The 25518-nt window shown below is 41.5% G+C and overlaps 3 protein-coding genes and 1 long non-coding RNA gene across 4 annotated transcripts; 3 read left to right on the forward strand and 1 right to left on the reverse strand.

Moving 5' to 3' along the window:
* Positions 1-500: 500 nt before the first annotated feature.
* Positions 501-4225, forward strand: hoxc13a (homeobox C13a). Its single transcript, XM_057040769.1, has 2 exons — positions 501-1219; positions 3073-4225. The coding sequence occupies exons 1-2, from the start codon at positions 556-558 to the stop codon at positions 3327-3329; spliced, it is 921 nt and encodes a 306-aa protein (XP_056896749.1). The 5' UTR covers positions 501-555; the 3' UTR covers positions 3330-4225.
* A 5630-nt stretch (positions 4226-9855) lies between these two features.
* hoxc12a (homeobox C12a) lies at positions 9856-13315 on the forward strand. Its single transcript, XM_057041793.1, has 2 exons — positions 9856-10490; positions 11370-13315. The coding sequence occupies exons 1-2, from the start codon at positions 9902-9904 to the stop codon at positions 11606-11608; spliced, it is 828 nt and encodes a 275-aa protein (XP_056897773.1). The 5' UTR covers positions 9856-9901; the 3' UTR covers positions 11609-13315.
* A 6397-nt stretch (positions 13316-19712) lies between these two features.
* Positions 19713-21815, reverse strand: LOC130530528 (uncharacterized). Its single transcript, XR_008951862.1, has 3 exons — positions 21682-21815; positions 21513-21607; positions 19713-19901 (listed from the first exon to the last, which is right to left on the reverse strand). It is a non-coding gene; the product is annotated as an uncharacterized LOC130530528 (long non-coding RNA).
* On the forward strand, positions 20959-24044 carry hoxc11a (homeobox C11a). The gene is made up of 2 exons (XM_057041772.1): positions 20959-21855; positions 23068-24044. Exons 1-2 carry the CDS (start codon positions 21120-21122, stop codon positions 23298-23300), a joined length of 969 nt encoding a protein of 322 aa, XP_056897752.1. The 5' UTR covers positions 20959-21119; the 3' UTR covers positions 23301-24044.
* The last annotated feature ends 1474 nt before the right edge of the window (positions 24045-25518 follow it).

The raw sequence follows: 25518 nt of genomic DNA on the forward strand, positions 1-25518 counted from the left end.
TTGCTTAAAAGACATGGACTTCGAGCACAGTCCAGTGGGAATTACTTTCTACTTGCTGAAACATTCATTTTTCAGTCCAACCGTGGGTTTTATTTTCTTTTAAATAAATAAATTGGACCAATTTTTACACTCAATATTAACTGATACACATAATATGTGTACATATTGCACGACTTCAGAAGACATGCATATAATCGATACTGACAATATGTGTTGCATATGTGCTTATAAGTCTGCCGAGTTGTTTTTCCCCGGGTCTACAGTGTCCAAACTCCCCTTTAAGGTTTTGGGTCCTCGTGATTTAAGCCAACGATATAACTCGGGATTGCGCGAGGAAAAACGTTGACACGCGAGGCAGTGGGCCTTTAAAGGGCTGCTCCGCCACAACTCACCAGCCCAATCTCGTAGGACTTGTTAGCGTATCACGTGCCACATCCCTAATGAAGTGGACGCACGAGGCGCCGGTGTGCGCATGCGCCTGGTGTAAAATGTAGTTGGAAATGAGGTGTCCGTCTTGGAGTAGTCGACTTTTAAAAAGCATCGGCAGCCCCTGATATGACGACTTCGCTGGTCCTGCATCCACGCTGGGCGGACACCTTGATGTACGTTTATGAAAAAAGCCCGAATGAAAACAACCAGAATAAAAGCCAAACAATGGAGGGACTGAGCGGTAATTGCCCTGCGACCCACTGCAGGGACCTGATGTCGCACCCCGCGCTCGGAAGACATTCTGGCACCATAGCGACCCACCAGGGCTCCGTCTACTCGGATATTTCCTCTCCGGACACCGGCCGACAGTGCCCCGCACCGCAGACCTCGTCGAGTGCATCTTTAAGCTACGGTTATCCGTTTGGAAACCCCTATTACGGCTGCAGATTGTCTCATTCGCACAACGTGAACTTGCAGCAGAAGCCTTGCTCGTATCATCCCGCAGAAAAATATGCCGAACCCAGCAGCGCGCTGCCGACTGAGGAACTGTCTTCCAGGGCCAAAGAGTTTGCATTCTACCCGAGCTTCGCGAGCTCTTACCAGGCTGTTCCTGGATATCTCGACGTGTCGGTAGTGCCCAGTATCAGTGCCCACCCGGAACCGCGACACGACGCACTGATCCCCATGGAGGGCTACCAGCACTGGGCGCTCTCCAATGGCTGGGATGGGCAGGTGTACTGCTCCAAAGAGCAAACGCAGTCCACTCATCTTTGGAAATCCCCTTTTCCTGGTAAGGACAGATATTTATTTTTTTAAAATCATTGTGTTTGTACAGCACTCTTGCAGAATTATTCCACAATAATAAGACCTAAAATATATCATCACATTCATAACGCTGTTACACACATTTTATTATTTGTTGTAGCGTGTTGTTGTAGTTCATTTAACAATGTATTCATTTATTGCTGCTGGATCATCTTACAGAATAACAGAAGCTTGAAGTCTCCTGAATAATCATCCAAATGTCATGTGCAATGTCAGCTGACATAAACATTCTGTGGACTGTGCAGAAATAGCATTATTACTAGAAACACCAGATATTTACTGAGAAATCTGAAAACCAACATCTGAATAGTAAATAAAATAGGCGCTCCAACGTGAAGGTATTTTTTCTGCTTTTATAGGCCATTAAACCTAAAGTTTGGGCTACAATTATTTTTCCTTTGAAGTCATATGACAACTGTAATTCAATTTGAAGAACATGGGATGTAATGGATAACCACAGCATACCTTTGCCCCGTGTGACAATATAGTGACTATGCTAGCCTGCTGTGCTTGGATAGTGCTAATAAATCTCTGCGCCGTGCGTCGTGTCCACCGTCTTCTCGATATCTCACGACTCATTTACCAAACATTTATTCTGCAATCAGCACTGAAGTACAAAGGTTCACAACTATTGATCACGTTTTCCTTTGTTTTGCTGTATATGTACAGCAGCGATGGTCTTTAATGGCGCTCTCCAGGGCCGAACAACATGTTTACTGTCTTTGATTGCTTAGCACGCGAGAATACTATATCTTTGTGGAACCCGTAGCTAGTTTCAATTCATCTGGGGCTCTTTTCAGGTTTCTGCACTTGTTCCACACCCTGTGTCCAGGCGTTTACTTTAAAACACACGTGAACACGCAACGCAAGCGCGGCCACGTCGTACGAAGGGCGCGCACACATCCTGCGAGTTGTTCCGTGTCACTCACCCCATCCGACACACACACACACACACGCGCACACACACACACACCACACACACACACACACACACACACACACACACACACACACACACACACACACACACCATAACGCTTTATAAATATACGTCGAATTGATAATTAACAACATTTAGCCTCAATTCACAAGATATTAATTGGTAAACAATAATGAGCTACTGATACGCCTTTGGTTAGATGAAAACGGTAAACAGCGCGATCCAACAAAATAGTATGCAGCTTTAAGCAATTGTTAAATTACACGGAGGTTAAAAAATATGCCTCTCCTCCTTCCACTATTTCTTACGTGCCCTGTCATGTTTCCTTTTGGCGGAGTAGTTCTCAGGTGTAGCGTTGAGAAAGACCAAAAAAAAAAACAAAAAAAATCTGACAAAGTTTTCTTAGCGGAACTGTTATGGTTTCCTTTGCCAAAGGCCTTTGTGGCTTTTGATCCACGTTTTGAACACTTCATTCGGGAAATCTGCCCAACTTGTACGTACCCGCATACATGTTAATTTTATGGCGATTATAATTCTTTTCTGGTTTGAGTCACTGACAGTTGAGAGATTGTGGGTTTGATATTATTACCGCTCTTGCCATGAAATTGACTGGCACAATGGGTCTAGTTAATATTAGAACCTTAGTAGATTCACGTCTAAAACACTCCTGAGACTAGGGGGAGATTAAGGAACAATGCTGAATTGTGTCAGGATATTAAAGGCACCTAGGATGGGTGACACGGCAAGACTGGCGAATCTGAAACAGAAATAGGGACGCATATGTGATTCGTTGTTGGGAAAAATGTACAGTCACTTGTAGAAGTGGATCAACGTCGTTTTAGTACGCAGATCCTCATGATTTGCTCTTCTCTTCGCAGACGTGGTGCCACTACAGCCCGAGGTCAGCAGCTACCGTCGAGGGCGCAAAAAACGCGTCCCTTACACCAAAATCCAGCTAAAAGAGCTGGAAAAGGAGTACGCCGCCAGCAAGTTCATCACCAAAGATAAGAGGAGACGCATCTCCGCCGCCACCAACCTCTCTGAGCGCCAGGTCACCATCTGGTTCCAGAACCGACGAGTGAAAGAAAAAAAGTTCATCAGCAAATCCAAGAGCAGCCACATGCACACCACTTGATATCATCCGTGACCTCCTTTTGAAACTGCAGCTCTTATCTTCCATCACGCCACGTATTTACCTCTTGTACTGAAAGAAGAACTGAAGAGCAGCGTTTGGCTGCGTTCATGCTTTAATTTAAATTCCATCAACTCCATCGACGCCATCACGCCTGTCGTTCCCAGTTCAGAGATGATGCTCTAAAACTGTGAAAAATATTGAAAAATAACGTCACATTTGTTTTATATAAATGTACATATATAAATATATATATAATATTTAAAACTGTCCGTATTTCATTGACAAGCATTGCGTGTTTTCTTCCAAGACAAATTTCAACTGGACCGATGCCATTTCACCTTGTTGGGATGAGACCAGTACAACTCCAGACTTGTCATTTTTGACAGAAACCCAACAACAACCACGAACAGAAATCGCCATATGGACATGTGGAATTATTGTGTCATGAACTCAAGAGTTTAACATTTTAATCTCTCAGCAAGGACAATGGAGTAAAAACAAACAAACAAACAAATAAATGGGGGGATGTTTTCACTTAAATCCTAAACAAAGGCCTCAAATTTGTCAATGTACAGTGCGATGCTCTTGCTATTTAATTCATATTATCTATGACGGAACTGTAAACTGGAATATCCCCAACTTGTGTGTTTTCCTTTGTCCGTGAAGGATTCTGTCATGCAACTGGAATGACTGTACACCATTAAAGTCTTTGAGTATTACACATAAATGCACAAACCCCTTTTTAGTTTATTTTTTATATTTGTTAGTGTAGAGGCGCAGTTTATCACACTCCTTGTAACCCGAAGCCTTGTCATTTCAACTTTTCGTGCAGTATGTGAACTGTATTGTGGTGTTTGAATTACGTACTGGTAACGTGTTTCATAAATAAATGATATGAAAATGACAATCAGCTTTTACTTGAAGAGTTTCCTTTTCGTTTCCAGTGTCATTAAGAGGCTCTGGCCGCCGCAGTCGTCTTCGTTCTTCGTGTTGGAGTCTGAGGAGCAGCGGAAGCGCGAGTGCAGACTGCAGAGTGCTTGATTAAGATTGGTGGACATGCTGGAGTCTAGTTAATGGGAACGGCAGCTGATCAATTGATTACACGCAATTCTTGAGTGCATGGAACATTTCCGGACAAATGATTCATTATATTTCAGCTCGTTTGAATTTGTGGTTCAAAAGAAACAAAGAAACAAAACATTGTTTGCTCAGATTTTTTCCTGTACTTGGTTTTGAGCCATTTCTCAGCGCTCGGATCCCCGCAGCAGCAGCAGCAGCATCTTTCCTTAAAATTATCTACCGATTGCTAGGAAGGAATAGACAATGTACAAATCAGATACCGTATTGATGACGGACTACCTGCCCCGTGTCCGAAGTTGTCCGAAGAATAAAGTCAGATTTATTTTGGGTTGTGATTTAACCTGGCAATTTCTGCTTTACACAACATTTGAACCATTTCATAATGCAATTTGCCAACACTCACATACACTTTGGGTCTGATTAATCATTTTGCAAACCGGATGTTGCTGTAATAGTGCGCGAAGGGGTTGTGCAGATGATGGTGCGTCCATCTCCAAACCTCTAATCTGATTTTGTTTAACTCCACCGTGACACCAACACACGCAATGTCACACCGTGGACCAAACTATTTTCTAATATGTGCGGTTTTCCATCGACATATCATTCTTGATTATTTATATTTTAATGGATTTATAATAAGATCTGAATCCGACAATTTGTTACTTGAAGTTATATGAGAAAAGAAAAGGTTTAGATGAAAAAGATATTAAACAGCTGCAGTCTTAAGGATTCAGGATATACACCGACCTAAAATAATGAGGTTTTTGATAGACGGTATTTTAAAAAACAAAAAACATTATTATTTGTATTTGAGTTCAATACTAGCAATCAGAGCCTCTGGATTTATTGTTTTTTTGCAATAAGTATATAAGTCTAAAATGTTGTTTGCGGAGCTTTGCACGCAGGCGCCTTTGCGGGGTTTTTGCCACTTTCCACAACTCTACAGGAGTTTTCAGCTTGTTCACTAGAATCCAAGCTGCCGGACATTTCAAGGGTGTTTTCTGTCTGGATTTTCAATCCTAATGGAAAGTTCTGGCTGTGCTGGTTTACCCTTGACCATGACTATGCTGTCGCTTTGACCTTGACATCACAGCAGATTGTGAATAATAAATAGGGGGCTGGACACCAACGCCGATGGTTTGTTTGTAGGCAAACAAGGTGTTATTTCCCTGTCTAGACAGTCGGACTTAATGGCACGCCATAAATACATAAAAGGGGGAATTGCGGTGATATCCTCTGACCCGAATTTCGGACCATCTCGCAGAGCTATTGTAGGAACATTTGGGCTCTCTGGACCCAGAAGTCCCGTAAAAAGTTGTTGTTCTGGCTCAAGTCTGTGGAATCGTCCGCACTTCCATTCACTCGTCATGAGGTGTGCGTGTGTGAAGGGTCAGGTATGACTTTTGACGTCTCACACTAACACCATCAGTATCCCCAGCATGAATCCACAATGTCCACACACCGAGAGGAAGTGAAAATACGACGTCGGCCACACTCGAACCATTAAAGGTACGACCGCTTTCTTGCTTCTGTGGAGTAGGCCAGCATAGACTTTTTTTTATTTAAGTTTTTAACTTTTAAAACAACCAGGTACATTGAGTAAAAACACACAAAAAAATATTTAGCATAATTGTGTTCTCTGAAATAATTTGCTCATCAATTTGCTCCCCGTGAAAACAAGGTTGCTTTAAAGGTGTTTTAATTCGTAGAAAAAAAGAGAAAAGATCTCAAATATATATTGAATTACATATTTTATGAAAGTTATTTAAAAGAGTAGGACACTATAGTTGGTTATCCTTTTTTGTTATCATCTACAGTAATGGGTGATATTTGCGCTAAGTAAATTAAAACAAATTTACTGTCAAATCGGCCCAGCATGTCATATACAATGCTGAAATATTCAGATTTGCACAAAAATAAGAACATTTCCTACAGTCAAGAATCATATTGAGTTTGTCAAGTTTTACACGTTAGTGAAGAATTAAATTTACACAATAATATTTGATGAATTGTCTCAAACGGCACACGGTTCAATGATACCCCCCCAAATTCACTCAACACAAACGATTGTTCTACATAAGAGTATAATACTTGTATATATATATATATATATTATTTTTTTTTTTTTTTTTTTTTTTTTTTTACGTAAGAATAATTTCAGAGCTTCCAAGACGATTCTGTATGTGTACGCGTTCGTTTGTTTGTGTAGCTATGTGTCTGCATTTCTGTGCGTGTCTGCGTTTGTGTGCGTGCGCGTGCGCGTGTGGAAGAGAAAGCTGCAGGCCGTGGAGCCATAAGACAGGAGGCTGATAGCCTCTGCTGGTGACCAGAGGAAAATGTCAGGAAGTGCTGCCAGTGGTTTAGCTCAAGGAAGGTTTTTGATCATTTGATCGCCACCTGACAAATTTTACTTAAATCCGAGGATATTTTATGTTATTTTATTTATTTATTTTAATTTTATGGTCACTTTTGAATGCATTTAAGAATTCTTGTTTCTCTTTTGCCTTTTGAAGCTTTCTCCACGTTCTCTCCAGTCATACAGAAAACCTTGGCAGAACAGTTTATTTCATTACAATATCTTCTAGCAGTTGTACACATCCCGTTTTATCATACTGTGTAAGTATTATTTTCAAATGTACTCGTCTACTTTTGAGGGTTTTTTTTGCCGATTATCAGGAAATATAACAGGACAACAAAGATGAATTAATAACTGATAACTAATTTCAGCGTTTTGTTGCTAATCAGGATTTTATTTATTTGTGTCAGTTGTTGTTGGTTTAGAAAGAACACTTCTATCACTAATATTTGCAATATTTAATTGGATAAGAACATAGTTAATGTAGCTTGCATTTCGTTTTACTGATCACACACACACACACACACACACACACACACACACACACACACATCCACACACACGGGGAAGGTTTATTCACGAGTGTTATAAAAGTTTTGAAACTAAGGTTTTGAAACAAAAACATTTTAAATAGGGCATTAATATCATCGTCTATTTGTACAAATAATCTTGTCATTTTACCATCAAACTGCTAATTGTAATTCTGGCGGGATTATTTAATTTGCATCTTGATAGCATTGTTCACAGAAAAGAAACTCATTCTTATTCTCCTCACAATCAGAACCAAAATAAACAGTATTTATCCTAAAGTTTAACCAGTAAATATAAAATATTTGTAGGAAAACCTCTTTTATTCAAACCTTTCAACCTCATTGTTTTCTTTAGGTTTCCTTTCGTGGTTTGTTTTCCTCAAAGGAAGCTTTTAAAGGAATGCGCAGGGCTGTAACAGAGGCATCCTGCAGGCAGACAGAAAAGGCGAGCAAAGCTCTTTGTTCGGCCGATTGGACTGTCTGGACAGGACGGCTGGAATCCAGGAGGGTCATTCCAACATGTCGCAGACGTTGTACTAGGCAGTGACCTTGACGGTGCTTCTCACTCTCCACCGAGTTCTGCTTTAAAGACAGATTTGGTACAAAGAAGAATGTCCTTGTTGGACGCGTGAATCATAGGACAGTTGTTCTGAATGCTGATCGGAGGCGCAGCGCACGGCCTTTTCCCCGAGGTAAAAGCCTGCCTAGATCGACCATCCGGGCCATTTTAATGTCAACATTTCAGTGCGCTATTCTACTTGTGGTGGCAGGAAGAGGAAGTGATACCGCGGTTCTCCTCTTCTGAGCCACAGGATGAGCCCTGACGCCCCGGTGCCGCACTGACACCGAGTGGATGTCAGAATGTGCAGCGACAGGAGAAGCACCGGGGCAGGAGGGAACCGCAACGGATCTTCAAGAGCTTCTCCAGTTCAAACATTTGATATTTGTTCAGTCTATTTCAGGCTGGAGGGAGGCTTTGCGTCTTTGGGTTAAGTAGGATGGTCGCTCTAAGTGACAGATACGCCTCTCAAATATCGACTGGGTTGCAAATCGTTACCAATGTTTACATAAATGTTAATGCTCTCACATAACACACGACTGGCACATTTGTGGCACAGAACCAGCGCCACACTGGCAGCCCGTGCCTAATTTATTAGCTCAAATATTCACTTTAGGATATCTCACCAGTTTGCTACTTAAATTATATTGTGTATTTGCGAGAGAAATCTATTAAATATATTATTGTAAATCTGCATGCTTTTGTTTTAAGTTACAGTAGTTGATGTCACTGGCAGCTATGGCGCTTCCTCATCATTTAAGTGCCTTTCCCCCAGATTATTTCTCCTGCTAGAATTGCATTTGGCACAATCCATCTTTTTTTTGCTCCTACGCTTATAAATCAATTGCGTCGTGTCTTGATTTTCTTACTTTTGCATTTGTGGCGTATTTGGAATCACAATCACTGCGACTTACCCGCACAGCTCGTGATTAAAGAAGATTTTCAGAAGGAAAATACATATTAGCGAGAAGAAAAGTCTTCTTAGAGTTGTTTTACTCTTTTATAACGACATGTTAATTCATTATATGCAAGTTTTATGAAATGAAAAAGCCAAAAGACGACGGCTGACCGTTCAAGGTTACAGAAAAGAGATCAAATGTGTCTGCGCCATGGTTTGGGTGCAGACATCATGTGCAAATCATGACCAGTATTTCCATATAAAAAGTACACTGGGGATCGGTCTATGTGAAGATGTTTTCTTCGTAAGAAAACAACGGTTTTTCTTGTTTAAAATCAGCGTGACGTTCCATAGTGGCGTCTTCAGTGATGGAGCTCATGCAGCTAATTAGCGGCAGCGTCTCTGTGCTGCACTCCCATCAGCGTGTCCTCTGATATCTTATAAAAGCTCATATAAAAGAATTGTAAGAAGTGTAACAGTCCCACCAGAGTTTGGCAGCAAATGTTTATAGGAGATATCTGTTAAAGTTGTTCATGTAAGGTGAACTGGGGATCATATGTGAAATAGGCTCTCCTAAAGTCACCTTGTAGAATGTCGTGGGCTTTTACAGAGCCGGTGGCTTCAACCTGCTGACCCTGATACTGTAAATATGAGAGAAGTGCGGCAATGAGCATCAGTCTTTTCTTAAAACAAGCTTGTAAACTTGGGGCATCACGGCTTTATATGACACAGAATTCAGCTGTCATTCGCCAGAAAACAGAATGCCATGTGCACTTTCTCCATCAAGAAACACAGACTTTATAAAATTTAAAAAAAGAAACTTTCACCAGTCAATAAAGTTATTAAAGAGACCGCGGACAGTTCCGCGGGTGTAAAACAAGAAACAACCTGCTCCTTTAGCAGGAAAGAAAACAAGATTCTACATTTTAATAAAAAGGTTTATAGTATTTTTAAAAAGCATATAAACCTCTGTAATACAGAAGTTAATGTTTTGTTTTGTCTATGATGAGCTGGGTGGGTGGTACGTCTTGCAGCAGGGGTTAGCCTGGCCACGTGGTTTGAGGGTGACCAATCAGACGCCCCCCCAGGTTTAACTATGTTAAATGTCAGATTGCAATAAACTAGAAGCTGTTGGTCGGGCCCGCGGAAATGGGCGAGCATAATCTTCTTAATCCAGGGTTTGTGGGACCTTTGGTAAATATCCACACTGGAGACACCTTTTACTTTCCGAATTTTAGACCTTCGGGGGGACAGCTGCCGGGGCTGCCGTCTCTCTCCTATCCGAGAAGGGACAATGTTTGTTCCCTCCCATGGAACCCTTCGGAGCCGTGCAATGGATACTCTCAGTCCTACTTCAGCAGCCCCGTGTCTATTAACCCCTCATTCAATCGGTCGTGTGAGATTACCAGAGCAGATGATGGAAAATGTTATTACAACAACGGCAGTGGGAGCAGGGAGAACTGTTCAGGGGGCGGCAGCCTCAAAAGAGAGGACAGGGCGAGAGACACATCAGCGTTGACATCCGACCACGGGATGCACGCCGGCATTGGCAGCACTGTCGCCTTCTCCAAATACGATTACGGCACCGAGCAGCTAACGCAAGATCCGCCGTCTTGTCAGTCGATGGAGTCCGACTCCAGTTCGTCCCTGCTAAACGAGGCGAGCAAGCCTTCATCCAGCGACACACAGACCCTGGTGTCACCGGGAAGCCACACAGGCACCATAACTGCAAGCGGAGGTGAGTTGGCTTTTTAATTTAAAAAAAAAAACAACCTTAAATTACAACGGTATTTTATGAAGGGTTGCACGACTCGTTCCTCGTTGCTGCGCATCTGAGTGTAGGTTAGTTGTGTGGTGCATAAACGCCACTAGGGGTTGCACTAAAATACCTAGCGTGCCATGTGGTTGTGTAAACTTACAGGTAACCCAACCAGTCCATAACGCCAGGCATCTTCTCCCTTGCCAAATTCCGCACCGATGCGTACAAAAGAAAACCTGCAGTCCTGATTTAGAAAGAATTTTAAAATAACAACAAAAACCTGCTGCATTAAAATAGCTTTTCTTTTGGTAATGGCTCATAAATAGATTTATCATTAGTCGTTATGCTGTCGGAGAGTCTCTTAATATTCTCTAAAGAAAAGCAGGCGAGTGGGGTTATTTGCGCGCAGGCTTTAATTATCACGTTAATGCAACTTTAACTGCAACAATAAAATACGGGACACAAAGCGCTGTGCTGTGACGCACTCCGCGGGGGGTGAGAACGTAGAAGAAAAGCTTCAGTAGACGTATCCTTGTGCTCCTGAAATTGGTTTAGAGGTCATATATGACAGTCCAGGGGTCCAAACAAATCCAATATGGCTGTATGTTTGTGTCTGCGTACGTACGCCTACACGTGCAGCAACAATGCCAGCTTTCTATAGAACGGCCAACAAAATTGTTCATTCACTGCTGCTCTTACTGTAATTTCCGATAATCCGGAAATAAAATGCATTTGTTACCCTAACTAGATGCACAGCATGATAACAGCACATGCAGGCTGAACAACGTGGGAGGGGAGCGTGATTCTCCCGCTGTGATGTCTGATCCCTCAATGCTGTCCTTCTCCTCTCTCTTCCAGCTGCTCCCTGGTACCCAATGCACACCCGGACCAGAAAAAAACGCAAGCCGTATTCTAAACTGCAACTGGCTGAGCTGGAAGGTGAATTCATGATGAATGAGTTTATCACCAGACAGCGGCGGAGGGAGCTGTCCGACCGCCTGAACCTCAGCGACCAACAAGTCAAGATCTGGTTCCAGAACCGCAGGATGAAGAAGAAGAGATTAATGCTGAGAGAGCAAGCGTTGGCCTACTTTTAGAGATGTGAAAGAAGGTGAAACGATAAGCAGTATATATATAAAAAATAATTAAAAAAAATCAGACCTTCTGTGCTCTCTCAGGGCCTCTTTCAATGCATGCACTCATTTAGTCTTTTATTGTTAAACTTACAGAAAATTATTACATTTTCTGGTATTTTGTTTTTCACGGATGTGGGCTGCACAAGCGCCCCCCACCCTCCAAAAAACAAAAAAACTAGCCACCAAATGGCCTTTGAAGCAGAATTCTACATGTCAAGTCCGTCGTCATATCTGATATAATCGCACAAGCTGTGAGGACGTGTTGTCTGTGAAGGGCGCGTCTCAATTATCGCCTTCAACGTTACACACGACACAAAACCTCAAGGCATTGGGTCTGTTTAGGGGGGGAAACATATAAAAACAAGTCTGTTTTGTTCTTTTTTTAGTGACTGAATGCAGAAGGCGAGGCGCCAATTGATAATATTCATGTCTGACCAAGACTGAGTGGCGCGCTGAAGCCGTATCCGCACAATCATGCTTCTGAGATCATGAACTGATAGAGAAGAAACTCAGTAGCTCCCGGTTGCCAAATACTTCCTCTGCTTTCTCAGAGAAACGTTTGTCTGCCTTGGTTAGTTTTCACGTTCATGGTCACGGGCAGGAGGTCTGGAGGAGGGAGGACTCAAACCGCAGCGTGGTCCATATCGATTCCTTTATGGCTCCACATTGAAAAATTAATTGCCATGACGTTTCTCAATGCGCTAACCAGTTTCTAAAGGTATTTATCCCACTTTTACTGCCTTTCAACTTGCCTCAACAGAATCCTGCTTGAGTTGCATTTCTTCAGCTGGGTGAATGTGAAAACGGCTGTGAGCTGCTGCTGACAGATCAGATTGCGTTAGTTTAAGGGAAATAATTGTGTCACGGAGTGGAAATATCGGCTTCACATTTCGTACATCGAACATTTTAGGTCAATTTGGTTTGACGAGGCAGCCGTGGTGCTGGGTGACTGTCAGGAGTGAGGCTTTCAGGGCACTGAAGTAACTTTGTAAAAACTTTGAAAGTCGTGTGGAGTGCGGTGCGTTGTCATGCAGTTTGAGAAACCTCCACCAGTAAAACGCATTTTCAGCATGTTATTGATGTGAAATAGCTACATATCATGTTTTGCTGGACACTTTCCTGCGACGTATTTCCCCGTACCTGCAAGAAAATTGGAATCAAAGAGCGCCCAACACGTTTCAACCACCACGAATGTATTCTTTAATTTTTCATTTTATAGCTGGAAGGACGGGGGCCTTTTGCAGGCCTAGAATGTACTTGCGCCAACAGCGCGCGGAGTGTTGTCCTTTTTCTTACCTCGTACTCGTGTATAACCTCGTCAAATGAACTTATGTATGCTACTATGTGCATCCTATTTGAGGATCTGTTCTCACTATGTAATAGTGTTTTATGTTGACCGTCTTGTACGTCATCATCATTCCATATAGGAAATATAAAATATAGGCTTATTATAAAATGAAAAAATGTTTTTGTCATTTTTAAAAAAAATTACCATACATGTCATTTAAACAAACCATGTTTTGTGTAATAGTTGTCCTTTAATGTCATTTGATTTCGTCTGTCATTGCATTCCTTTTCGTTTTGCGCTTGTAAGGATTGCTACGTTGTCTTGTAAAAGTAATATGAATGTATATGCGTAAAGTCTTCAATAAAAGTGAATATCCAAAAGCCTCTCAGTCTGTCTTAAGGGTTTTTTTTCTCTGACGTCTTTGCTTGGAACATTTCTTTCTCTGACTCGGATTCTTTTACTTGACCTGGCTGTTAAAACGTTTTAAACTGTGTGCCCACGGCAGTAATGAAACAAAGATCTGAACACTAATGGGACATTTGGAAACACTTGAGAAGGGATTTTGTTTCAACATTAATGTGCATGCTGTGAACCATGATCAATAGGAGACCCCCCAAGATGGAGCCAGATATATAACTTTAAATAAATCTCTGACACAATATTCTAGAACTCATATTGAGGTGAATGCCTTCTTTATACCACTGTGCAACAAATAAGGGCAGCACAAATAGTTTTCATAACGGAAAGACATTGCTACAGTTTCTTTTTCTTAAGATTTGTAGGTTCTATTGAAGTTCAGCCTAATCATTGTCACCAGCTTGCTGCAAGTCTATAACATAGAAGCTAAACAGCTCTGTAAAACAGTAATAGGGTTACACTACAGTGCTCCCTATTGTAAAGCGCCTCGGTCAGTCATTTTCACCTCCAACACCTCTTATTTTCCTCCTTGGAATGGGCACTAACCAGGCGTGCTGATGAATACTTTCACAGATCTTTCTGAAATTTAAAATGCGCTCCTTTTTACGCAGAACTGTGCGCAATAATCCCATTTGGATAATCCACAATACTCTCCCTGCTGGAGAGGAAGTGTAAAGCACGCAGATGTAGCGTTGCCTATTATCGCCACCCGGAATTAATGCGTCTTTGTCCGGTCCAGTAGAAGGTGTGCTGCTGTGTCTGAGTCCAGGTCACATGTTGATTCTTCAGTCAACTGTGAACGTCTGCTCCGACCCATTTGATGACCTTCTGTTAGCTCGTTGGTGATCATTGACAGTATAGAAGACTATAACACAAATCTAAGATGATTTGAGCTCGCTGGTAATACAGGCCTCTTGGTACTGGTTACAACGCATTAGTTAATTAAGATTAGGTTAATAACACCTAGTCACCTCCAGATAGCGCATTCAATTTTGCTAATCAGAAGAAGCAATATGTCGAATTCAAATGCTTACCCTCTTCATTTGATCTGAAACTATTCCCCAAAATGTTTAAACTTAAATTAATATCGGCTACATAACGAGTTTTTTTAATTTTTTAATTTTTTTAAATAGCCATTACGCGCTGATTTTGTTCACAGAAGTTTTAATTAAAATAGTAAGAATGGAATTTGCCATATTAATGTAAGTAATGCCTGTTATTATTTTGTTATTATTGTTTCGAAATGCACATCGTGGTGGCGAGTATTCAGATATTGCATGAGGAAATTGAGAAGTTTTTATTTTGGAAAATCCTCGCCATGTACACCTGTACATCAGATGTTTAGGATTTCAAAATAAACATTCCAGTTGGCTGTTTAAATTTGACCACAGATTTTAGATTTACTGGCCTCTGAATATGACTTATTTGCATTGTGCAATAAGACAGATGCGTCACGCTTGAATACACACCCAGGTGTGTCGTTGTGAAGCGAAGCCAGGCTCACGCACACGCATGTAGAAGATGTTTTTATGCAGAGTGTAACAATGTTATAACAAACCAAGTGAAAAAAATGGACCGATTTCCAATTGTAAGCGTTGGATTTGATCACCCAGAGGTCGTTTATTCATAACAGCTCGGATCATTTTCATATTACACGCGCAGTTGGCCAGCTGGGACATTAACGTTGGCTCTGGTGTTTGTGCTTCCTTTTTAGTGAAAATGCACAGTTGCAATTTTAAACATTTAGTGTAATTTATGTCCAAAATATAGGATAATAATTGCAAAGACAATACAGACATCGTTACAATTAACCAGCACATTATATTGGTTTATTAATTTTACACACTGATCTTTTTATTTTGGTGCGTCGCTGTGGTTGTGAAACGTGCACAACAGCGTAGCAACATGAAATAGAGAGAAACAAGTCCTCACTAATGCGAGTCTAGGGCTGAAACAACGTTCTGAAACTGCTCATTTGGTTAATTTCTCATGGAACAACTCTCCTCTGGGAAAAGGAATTAGTGGCTCCACACGGAAACAGATCTCGGGCAGAGCGCAGCTTCAATCATTTGTTGGTCCGTTTATGTAGCCAAAAGTTCTGCGTCCCTTCAAAGTGTGTTTCAGCCAAATTGCTGTTTGCTGACTGGTGTCAGACGCTTTGTGACAGGCTTAACTTGAACTTCAAATTGGGGACATCTACGTGGTTATTTATTTATTTCACTGTATGCTTTTGTGCTTGCAAAAGGTTGTGGTGAAAGATTTCAGGAACCTTATTTCCACCCGACTTGGTGGGAAGTTAAACACCGTGGGCCAGTGAAATTTAACTTGTTACATTTACTTTTGGATCATTTTAATCTAGCTATTTTTTTTGGCATTTCAATTCTTTAAATATTTGAAATATTCGACCTATTTATTTAGGGATTGTTTTATTTATTTTCATTCTTTATTTTTAACAATTGGTCTTTTACTGCTCTTGAGCTCTCGTGACTTTGAGACTGCCCAAATCTGTTTATGGCATCTGTCTCCGCGTCCTAAAGGTCAGTGAGCTTCACAGTGCCCTTCGCAGAGAACTTGTGAGGCATGTGGTCTGCGTTTCCGCGCCACCCCGCTGCCGTTTATGGTACCAGGACGGCTGGAGAACCAGGAAAGTGTCGCTCCCATTGAAGTGTGCGGGAGGATTGTGGACAGTTGCGCGGGCGTTAACGTGAGATGATGGGTAGAATGCCAAACATAAAACGTCCATCGTTTCACCGCGCGCAGAAATATCCTATTGATTTTGACATGATTCCTTTATGAGGACTGTTTTGGTCTGTAATCTTCTGCCTGATCAAATTGTTTTCCAGCCTCGCCGCACCCTCAACAGCCTCTAAGGCGGCAGTGAAATCTGTGAAGAGTCTTAAACTTATTGTTGGCGTTGGAATGACAGTCAGTGCCTGAAAACACTGAAGAACCTCGCGAAGATCCTATTAAGACACCGTTTGGACACCTTCACTTTTACGTTAACTGACTGGGCAAAACTGCGCGGCGCTTGGAACGCGTCTGTTTGACCACTCACGTGATCATTTATTTGACTATATTTTCTTCTTTCCACAACAATTGCACGTGCACAATAACTACAATTTTTATATCGCAAAGAACCTTTGCCAATCCTGTGAATTATTTGGCATTTTTAGGAACGTTGTGCGGAAAGGTACTTCTGCTGATGGTCAAATATTCATCTTTGACTTTCGCTCACTTCAAAGCACTTGATGATGGATTATTCATCAGGTTATGCACCACTCTGTGCAGCACATTTACAACTCGCAGCGAAGTTTGAATGTGCCATCTAATTAAACTCCAGAAACGGTGAATAATATTCTTATATGCACTATATGTCCTAGTTTCTGGAGTTCAGCCTCGAAAAGCCTGCATCTGTAACGGAAAAATCAACAGAAACACCGAGTGGCCCAACAGGAATTTCTACGATATCTCGTTCTGGAGCTCGAGCCCTGAAGCTTCTTTCAGAGCTTCTATTTTGGGCCAACGCACTGAAACACGTCTGTGCAAGGCCAGCGCAAACGAAAATAATGCTGCTCGACCTTCACGGCTGATATTTCATTTGTTCGAAATGCTTTGAATACATGTTCACTTTTGTGATTAAGAAAATCTAAATGTATTTTTATGTGACGTCAACAACAGTTTTAGAAGGTAGACGTAAATTAAAACGCGGAAGCATTAAGGAAAACATTAATATTCAGCAGGTTGTCGATGCATGTGTTGTCAACACATCCTGTAGTTCATCTTGACATTGACAAGGTCAATTTTTCCATTTTGTTTTTTGCAGCCATGGGTGTAAATAACACTTTGCAACCATGTTTCCAAAATTATCTTCCAAACGCTGATATGTTCCAAAATTATTTCTGCAGTTAATGGGTTTAATAATAATAATAATAATTATATATATATATATATATATATATATATATATATATATTTGAGAGAGCATGCCTTATAGGATTTTATCTGCATTTCATGCTCTTTGTTTGGACTTGGGTAGTATTCGCGGGGAATGCAACCGGCCCCTTTAGCAAGAAAATATCTCAAGCAAACGTATTTTTGTTTGTTTTTTATGAGGTTCCAGCAACTTGGTTTGCTGATCTCTCCCATGTTTTGAACATCTAAATAAATGGAGATTGCTGCTATTGTGCGATATTAAACGATTTAATACTTCTAATAAAAAAAGTTAACACGTTGTTGTCAAAGCTTTATAACCAGGGAGTTGGAAGGGAAATGTGGTCTCTAGATTACGTAAAATGTTGAAGTAATATAGGTCACTACCTGAAGCCGCAGCCGCAAAGGCTTCATGCGAGTGCATTCCATGAAATCTAAGAAAGAACAAGAATACACAAAAGAAATACTCTTTAGTGTTGCTTGAAACTGTTCGCAGCTCATTCAGTCACGTTTAACTGGCTGACTTACATCCAATTAAACTTATCTGGGCCATGAGGGGCCAGTAATATGATTACAGGCTCCCCACATTCAGCCTTGACTCGGGCAAACCGCGCAGCCGTGTCCTGTGGAACGGCGTCCATTGTGTGTTATGAGCGTTGTATCTTTTTCTTTTTTAGCAGATTTATCTCCCAGAGCACAAAACACCCAGCAATATTTAGGAGCGCCAGTTAGAGTTCTTCTTAACAAGAGCGTGACACCCAGGTTAACCATTGTAATTATGGGGCAAGGTAGCAATACATAACTTAAATTCCACAGACAGCGTCGTAAAGTTGGTGCTCCAACAGTGATATTTAGGCAGAAAATGGTATATTTCTGAAACAGCTCGTCTTTGGAGCACTCACTTTAACCTTTTAAATGTATTTAAATATTTTGGTCAACAGTTTGTACTGTGAAGCACACTTAAATGGAGGATGAGGTGGGGGCCTGAGGGCAGATGCGTGCAGACTCAGCATGGCTGGTTCAACGCATTCGAATCCCACATTTCCAGGGTCCTACTGCTAGAGGATTATCAGATGCTGCGGCTCATGCATGTGTGAATATGAAGGCATGTTAACCCGCCTATCTGACTGATTTTGTTTTAGCTTGATAAGCTGCGAATAAATGTAACAAAAGTCGGAATTAATGATCCTGCACCGCAGAACTCCTCCTGTCTCGATAAAATACCCATTTTTTCCGCACATATTTTCCTGATCACAATCATTTATAGTGCTTCCATGACAGTATTATTTATTCATGCAACCACTTCCACTACAATCCTCATGGTAATGCAATTCAAAATACTGGAGTTGTTGAATCAAAGCATTGCTGATAAGAAATAGATTTTTGATGCATTCAATTATTCATTTAATATTTTAAAGATCTTTCTGTGTAATTGCATTTCGTTAACCTTAGACAAAGTGATTTCAGTGATTTGTAGCTGAAATCACACAACAGCTTTTAGAATATTCGATTTTTTTCATCACTTTTTTCTTTAATACGGAGTTCTCCCTATAGAGACACAGCTAATGTGATTTTAATGTTTGAATTATTATTGTTTATAGGCAAACTGCAGGACACCAATTGTGAAGCATGTGTCGACCATGTGCAGCTGCACAGGCCCTTTATTTCCTGAGCTATAATCATTTCAGTATCTGAGCTTTGCTATACTTCTACAGATTTCATATTTACCCTCTCTTAAATTTGCGTTTTCAAATTGATTTAATAATGTTGAGGTTTCCCGAAATGAATACGTTTCCGGACAGGACACCTAATCTCCATTTTCCGAATTCATTGTACTGCTCTGTCTGTTTATTATCGAGTTGGAGACTATCTAACTGCAGGATTTTCAAATTCTTCTCCTTCTCCGTGTTAATGGTTTTCTATAGAACAAAGGGATTTAACGTTACTGCAGCCATTCCGAGTTTTATGGTGGACATAGAGAGGATTTTAGTGGTCAAATTCAAGTGCTGTGTCTGGACAGCTGTCTGCTTTCTTTGTACTTGGATGCAGGATACATCAAGTTAGACAGCCTTTTGTCTCTGGGGGTAGTAAACAAGCTTATGCCAATAGTACCTCTCTCCACGCCTGCAGTGTGTATGGTTAGGTCTGATCACGCCAGAAATCAACAAAAACACTTTGGTTTCAATTATTTTTTAAAGAACACGTGTGTGTTTTACGTGATTGTGGCCGTGTTATTGGTCCATTGATCAGCAATTCTCTTTTATAACACTAGAAAGGAGCCTATAAACATAAACAAAAGCCCATGATATTAATTTTACCTTGTAATGTTATCAGGTACTCTATAAAAATAGAAGACTGTCCTCCGCAGTACAATTAAAAGTTTACAATTACACTGGAAAAAAAGCACACACAAGCTCACTTTTCCCTCCAAACTCTTCATTTATTACAGAATGGTAAAATGTCCGGAGGACATCTACAGCTATCGACATTCCACGACGGAATAAAATGACCATGACAGCTTAAAACTTCAACTGGGAGTTACTTAGTTTGCAGGGAAACACAGAATGTTGCCTTTAGTTGGATGGAAGACTCGCTGTCGCTCTGTGGTGCAGATTGTGGCTAGAAAAACGGACACAACATTTAATTTGATCAACCGTCCTGCATCCAAAACAGTTCAGATTATAACTTTCCAAATGGCTTTCATTCGGATCCACCCCTCACACATGGGGGTAAAACCGACTGCAGCTATTTAAATTGGAGTAATTATGTTTGTTTCACAGTCTTTGTGCACATTTGGGTGAAGTTGCACAATCCCGAGGCGTCTGTGCATTACTCCTACAGGGACTCAGGGACCTTGGATGATGAAATGCACAGTCGTCCTCAAAGGATTCTGTCATGATCCGGAGTCAAGGGGGCTTAGATTGAAAAGACCGGGTATCAACACGTACGTTGCTATTAGGCTTTTTCTGAGCAATGGTGTGACTCGGAATGCTTCAGTCAGTGCAGCGGAGAGTTCAAATCCTTCATTTAGTTGCCGAGGTAAAAGAGCTAAACGTGATCATATTGCTGTTATATAGCTGGAGTGTGTGCAACAGCCGCAACCAGGGCACGAAAATAATACACGTCGCATGATAAGATCGGCTGCACTGCTGAAATAAAAGCTCGCAGCTCTATCGAAGAACGCGACTGTGAGACGTCTGTGCGGCGCGCTGGTAGGCTTGAGGAATCGATTTTTATCAGATTTTCATTGACAACGAGAAGAAGCCCTTATATTTGATGTTAATCATCCAATATCAGCTATTACATTGTCTTTTACGTATTTATATTGTTGTCACAACCAGATAAACAGCGGCAGTGGTTTAAATATTTACATATTTATGGCAATAAGGCATCGATAACCTAAATAACTATTAATATTATTAATACTCATACCTTTAAAATGAATAACAATTCTAAAATGCACGTCTTTCAGTGCACCCTTTGTATAGTGCTGTCTGTTTAAGAAGCACGCGCTCCAACCACCAGCCCACATTCATAAAGAGACACAACATATCTACTTAAATATTCAGAAGTCTGAAGAACGAAATCAGTTGCTAATCTTCTTAGTCAGTCCGTGATGTGCAAATACTGTTCGTTTGAAGCACGATGGTCTTACCCAAAGCCAACCACTCCTACACATCCAACTCCTCCAAATTGATATATGACAATATCTACTTTCGATCACGTGTTTGCGTGGCGACTTAGACGGATTGCGCGTCATCTCGCCTTCCCAAATTTTTCCCTTCTGCAGCAGCTCGTATCCAAAACATATCTATAGAAGGGGCGCGGGAGAGAAAGATGTTTAACTCGGTCAATTTAGGCAACTTCTGCTCCCAGACGCGCAAAGACCGGACATCCGAGTTTGGAGACAGGACAGGCTGTGCGTCCAACATCTACCTCCCCAGCTGCACCTACTACGTCCCCGAGTTTTCTGCCGTCTCTTCGTTTCTTCCACAGGCCACGTCCCGGCAAATCAGCTACCCTTATTCCACAAATCTGTCTCAAGTGCAGCCGGTGCGGGACGTTTCATACGGCTTGGACCCGGCCAGTAAATGGCACCGGAGCAACTATGCATCGTGCTACTCCGGGGAGGATCTGGTGCATAGAGACTGTCTTCCACCATCCACCATGACAGAAATGCTTATGAAGAACGAGAGCGTGTACAGCCACCACCATCACCATCACACCCACCCGGGCTCCAATCATCCCTCCGCGGGTTTTTACTCCGGCGTCGGCAAGAACAACGTCCTCCCACAGGGCTTCGACCGCTTTTTCGAGACCGCATACTGCAGCAGCACGGACAATCAGTCAGACATTTGTTTACAAAAGGGCGAGGGAGGGAAGCAGGAAAGCGACTCACAGCAGCCACAGCAGCCGCAGCAGCAGCGACAGCAACCATCGGCCGCTTTGGCCGGCGCCTCGGAACAGGAGAAGGACCCAGGAGATGAGGAGGAACAAACTAATTCTGGTTCTTGCAGCACCTCTTCTCCTGCGGCGACCAAGGAGGGCAACGCCGGCAAGAGCAGCCACTCGAGTAGGTACCGAAGCTGTAAAATGGGGGAAGGTTGAGGGGACCAGTCCGGTGTTTTGTCGGTCAGATTTTATGTGGAGTTTTATAAGCATTCAAAGGATTTTATTATAACCCTACAAAGGTCTTTCTTGCAACGAGAAGAATTTTTACGATGGGAAAAGCCTTTCACAAAAGGGGGATGTTATACACAGCCGCCACGATGCTGCAAGTCTGTGAATTTTTTAAGAGAGAGCCTTTGTGACAAATGTTAACTTTGATCGTGAACTTGCGTTGATCATTTTAAAGGATTTTCTCTTTGGGCTGTCAGGGGTAAAAACCAATTGGGCAGAACATTGCTTTTGGCGTCTTGTGGCTTTTTTTTAACACCCTGCTTGCTCGCAAAGTGCATCCAATATTATACAGTTTCACGCCCTATCTATCTATCTATCTATCTATCTATCTATCTATCTATCTATCTATCTATCTATCTATCTATCTATCTATCTATCTATCTATCTATCTATCTATCATGCAATTTCCTCCTAGGTTTCTGTAAATAATAATTTATATCATTTCTTTACTGATTGTCTGCATGCAGCTGTTTTTAACTCATAACCTGACATTCTATCTTGAAAGAAAACTTGAATTTGAGGTCTGAAATAGCTGTTACTGCTGTGCCATAGGTCCCAGTGGTGTTTAGTTTCACGTCCACGGTATTAGCATGCTGCCGGGCGGTGGATGCAATTAAAACTAAAGGCTGTCATTCGCCGCACATGCACGCCAAAATATGTAAATAATTGTGATTATTTTCTTTTAAAGACTTCTGTTGGTGAAGAGGATAATTTTGTCCGCACAGGCCACCAGAAATGGATTTCATATCGTGATCGTGTAAATAGGTTAGCTGCAGAGGAATGTGACGCAGATAATGCGCGAAGATACCTCTATTGTTGCGCATTTCCAACAGATAAACACATGCTTAGAAGCTGTCAGTAGATTTTATTTCGGTCAAGTGCTATCAGATATTTAAAACTCTTCGTGGCTGTCTTATCTGTCTGATTTACGCCATGACCGTTGGCTGGAATGTTATCATCCCCAGTATGAAGCAAATAGCCCAATTAGAAACGTAAAGATGCATTTTCTCTTGTGTTTCTCCAAATATGTGCAAAGTGTTTGCTCAATCCACTCTAATTCTATTTCCAAAATTCGTAGAATTTTTAATAATGCTTTTTTCTTCAGGCACTCCTCGTACAAGGAAGAAGAGGTGTCCATATTCCAAATTTCAGATCCGCGAGTTGGAGCGGGAATTCTTCTTCAACGTTTACATCAACAAGGAGAAAAGGTTGCAGCTGTCCAGAATGCTGAACCTGACCGACCGCCAGGTCAAAATTTGGTTCCAGAATAGGCGAATGAAAGAGAAGAAGCTGAGCAGAGATCGTCTGCAGTATTTTTCCGGAAACCCTCTATTGTGAGCAGGAAAGGTGTCCGGAGCTGTGACATTAAGGCCGGTAACCTCACTGAAGTGTAATTCTTGGCCTTTTCCAGATGAGCCCGTATCACCAACAAAGCTGTATTTAAGTGAACGGTGGGACTTATTAGGCCTGATTTGGATAAACTCACCATTTCTTAAGCGCTAGTGGTGGTTTTCCGAAAGGTCCACGTGGTTACAATAATCATTTATACATATGCTCTTAATTAGGACCCTCTGTTTATCAGAATCATCTGTTCTCTTTAGTCTATTGTTCGTATTGACCACATTGGCTGTTAAAAAAAGAAAATCCAAATGACAATTTGAAATTCGCGTAGACAGCTTTCAGCTTCTCGCGCTTCTCTGGTCTATGTATATAATATATCATTATCTAATTATTTCCATACCAGAGTTTGAACAGTTCAAATAATAATAAAAAAGATCTGCAGCTTCATAGTGTTTTTTTTCCACCAGTACGAACTGTGACGTGCAGTCTGTGAAAGTACTCTACCCCCCTGTACAGAGCAGCATATGCGTTGTGCATTCGTGAGTGTAAATAGGCATATGCTGAATTTCCTTTTCCTCTTTCCTTGCTGCTATTTTCACTACACTTCCTCAACAGCTTTAACGCCAACATTCGGTAAATTATTTGCTTAAACCCTTTGGATTCCAGAGAGGAAGAATAGATTGTTGGCCTGTGTATCATGAATATAACAAATATGAAATAAATAGAAACATATAGGCAAAACCCGGAGACTGTGTGATTTTTGTGCCATCATCTGAGTGATTCTGTCGCGTTTATTCTGAGTCACAGCCGTGTGGAATTCACAAGTGCTCATAAATGTGCGCATAACCCGAAACTGTTGGCCTATATACATGGCATTAGCACGTTTTAACTTGTTGTTTATGGTCAGTTCAGGAGGATTCACACGTTTACTGGGGTACAAGTGATGGCGGCTGTGAAACGAGGAGTGCTGGAGGGCCTGTTCTCACTAGATTTTTTTTTTTTTATGGGGGGGGTGATATTTTCCAAAGCTGGTCATTCTTTCAAGATAGTGTTTGGATTTGAGATTGCATGCCAACCGGGGTTTCGGCCGGGATCATGGATATGCAGAGAAAGCCAGTGGACTGATAACCTCTTTGAGTGCGCACTAAATGGAATCGCCACTCTTGTCGTCTAGACACTGCCATAAAGGGTGAGGCACTGAATGGCTATTTTTTTTCTCTTAATTGCACCGTCTGTTCAGGGGAATAGCCTTCACTTCCGCAGTAAATAGTAAACAAGCAGGACTGGGTGTCCGAAAAGGGGCGTTAAGCCTAAAGATTTCGACGTGAACTCGGTCTGTGGGCAACGACAACCCCACCCCCTTCGGTGCGCAATCGTCACGTTCATTGTTCAGCCTAAAAATTAGAATTCCAGGGTAAATTCTATTTACATTAGCCTTTTTGCCCCAAATAAATACTTGCATGATTAGCTTTTCTGAAATTATGTTGAAGTAAGTGGAATATCTTTTGCAATGTTTTGTTTATTTATTTATTTATTCAACCTTCTGGGCGTTGCCAACACTTCTAACATGAGTTGAGCTCACTCAGAACCTCGACCTCTTTCATCACATCAGTTATGAATAAATATCTGGTGTATTCTGACCACGGGCGAATGAAGGAAAGAGGTTTTTAAAGCACCGAATTTAAGCTCTGGTGTGAGTTCTGTCGCAACCATTGATTGCAAGTGTTCACACATTTGCAATTTATAATTAAATGTAGTCTTTGAACTTCAATAATGTCAAGTTCTTCACCTTTAACCTGTTGCAATAAAGCGGAATCGAGGAGCCCCTTCAGTCCGGAAATTTGCGTAGCGACGAAACGGTCCAATGAGCGTGAGTGGGAACAAGACGTGGAATGTGTACAGAAAGCAACTTTGACCCCACGCATTAAACTACAGCAGGTAAGTTTGCCAGCGTTAGCACGCCCTGTAAATACACTTTATTGTCCCTGTAAAATGTATATCCCTTCACGCATTATACAGTTCAAAACTGTGTTGCTATAATCTGTATTTTGGCAGCATATTTATATTCCAGACAGACAAAATCATTCGTTTTGAGACATGCCGAGCTCTTAAATGGTTATGCATGCGCGGGTGCTTGCTGCGTTGATTCATTAACTAAACATCTCAACAGCTCTGGGCTTCCATGAAAGGAAATCTTCTGCATTTGGTAAAATTA

The sequence above is a fragment of the Takifugu flavidus genome, chromosome 8 (assembly GCF_003711565.1).
Source record: "Takifugu flavidus isolate HTHZ2018 chromosome 8, ASM371156v2, whole genome shotgun sequence".
NCBI lineage: Eukaryota > Metazoa > Chordata > Actinopteri > Tetraodontiformes > Tetraodontidae > Takifugu > Takifugu flavidus.

What these genes read in the sequence shown, in the direction of transcription:
- hoxc13a (XM_057040769.1), top strand. Translation starts at nt 556, where the DNA reads ATGACGACTTCGCTGGTCCTGCATCCACGCTGGGCGGACACCTTGATG. An exon ending in TTGGAAATCCCCTTTTCCTG is followed by an intron (nt 1,220 to 3,072) that starts GTAAGGACAGAT and finishes TTCTCTTCGCAG; the next exon opens with ACGTGGTGCCACTACAGCCC.
- hoxc12a (XM_057041793.1), top strand. Translation starts at nt 9,902, where the DNA reads ATGGGCGAGCATAATCTTCTTAATCCAGGGTTTGTGGGACCTTTGGTA. An exon ending in CACCATAACTGCAAGCGGAG is followed by an intron (nt 10,491 to 11,369) that starts GTGAGTTGGCTT and finishes TCTCTCTTCCAG; the next exon opens with CTGCTCCCTGGTACCCAATG.
- hoxc11a (XM_057041772.1), top strand. Translation starts at nt 21,120, where the DNA reads ATGTTTAACTCGGTCAATTTAGGCAACTTCTGCTCCCAGACGCGCAAA. An exon ending in CGGCAAGAGCAGCCACTCGA is followed by an intron (nt 21,856 to 23,067) that starts GTAGGTACCGAA and finishes TTTTTTCTTCAG; the next exon opens with GCACTCCTCGTACAAGGAAG.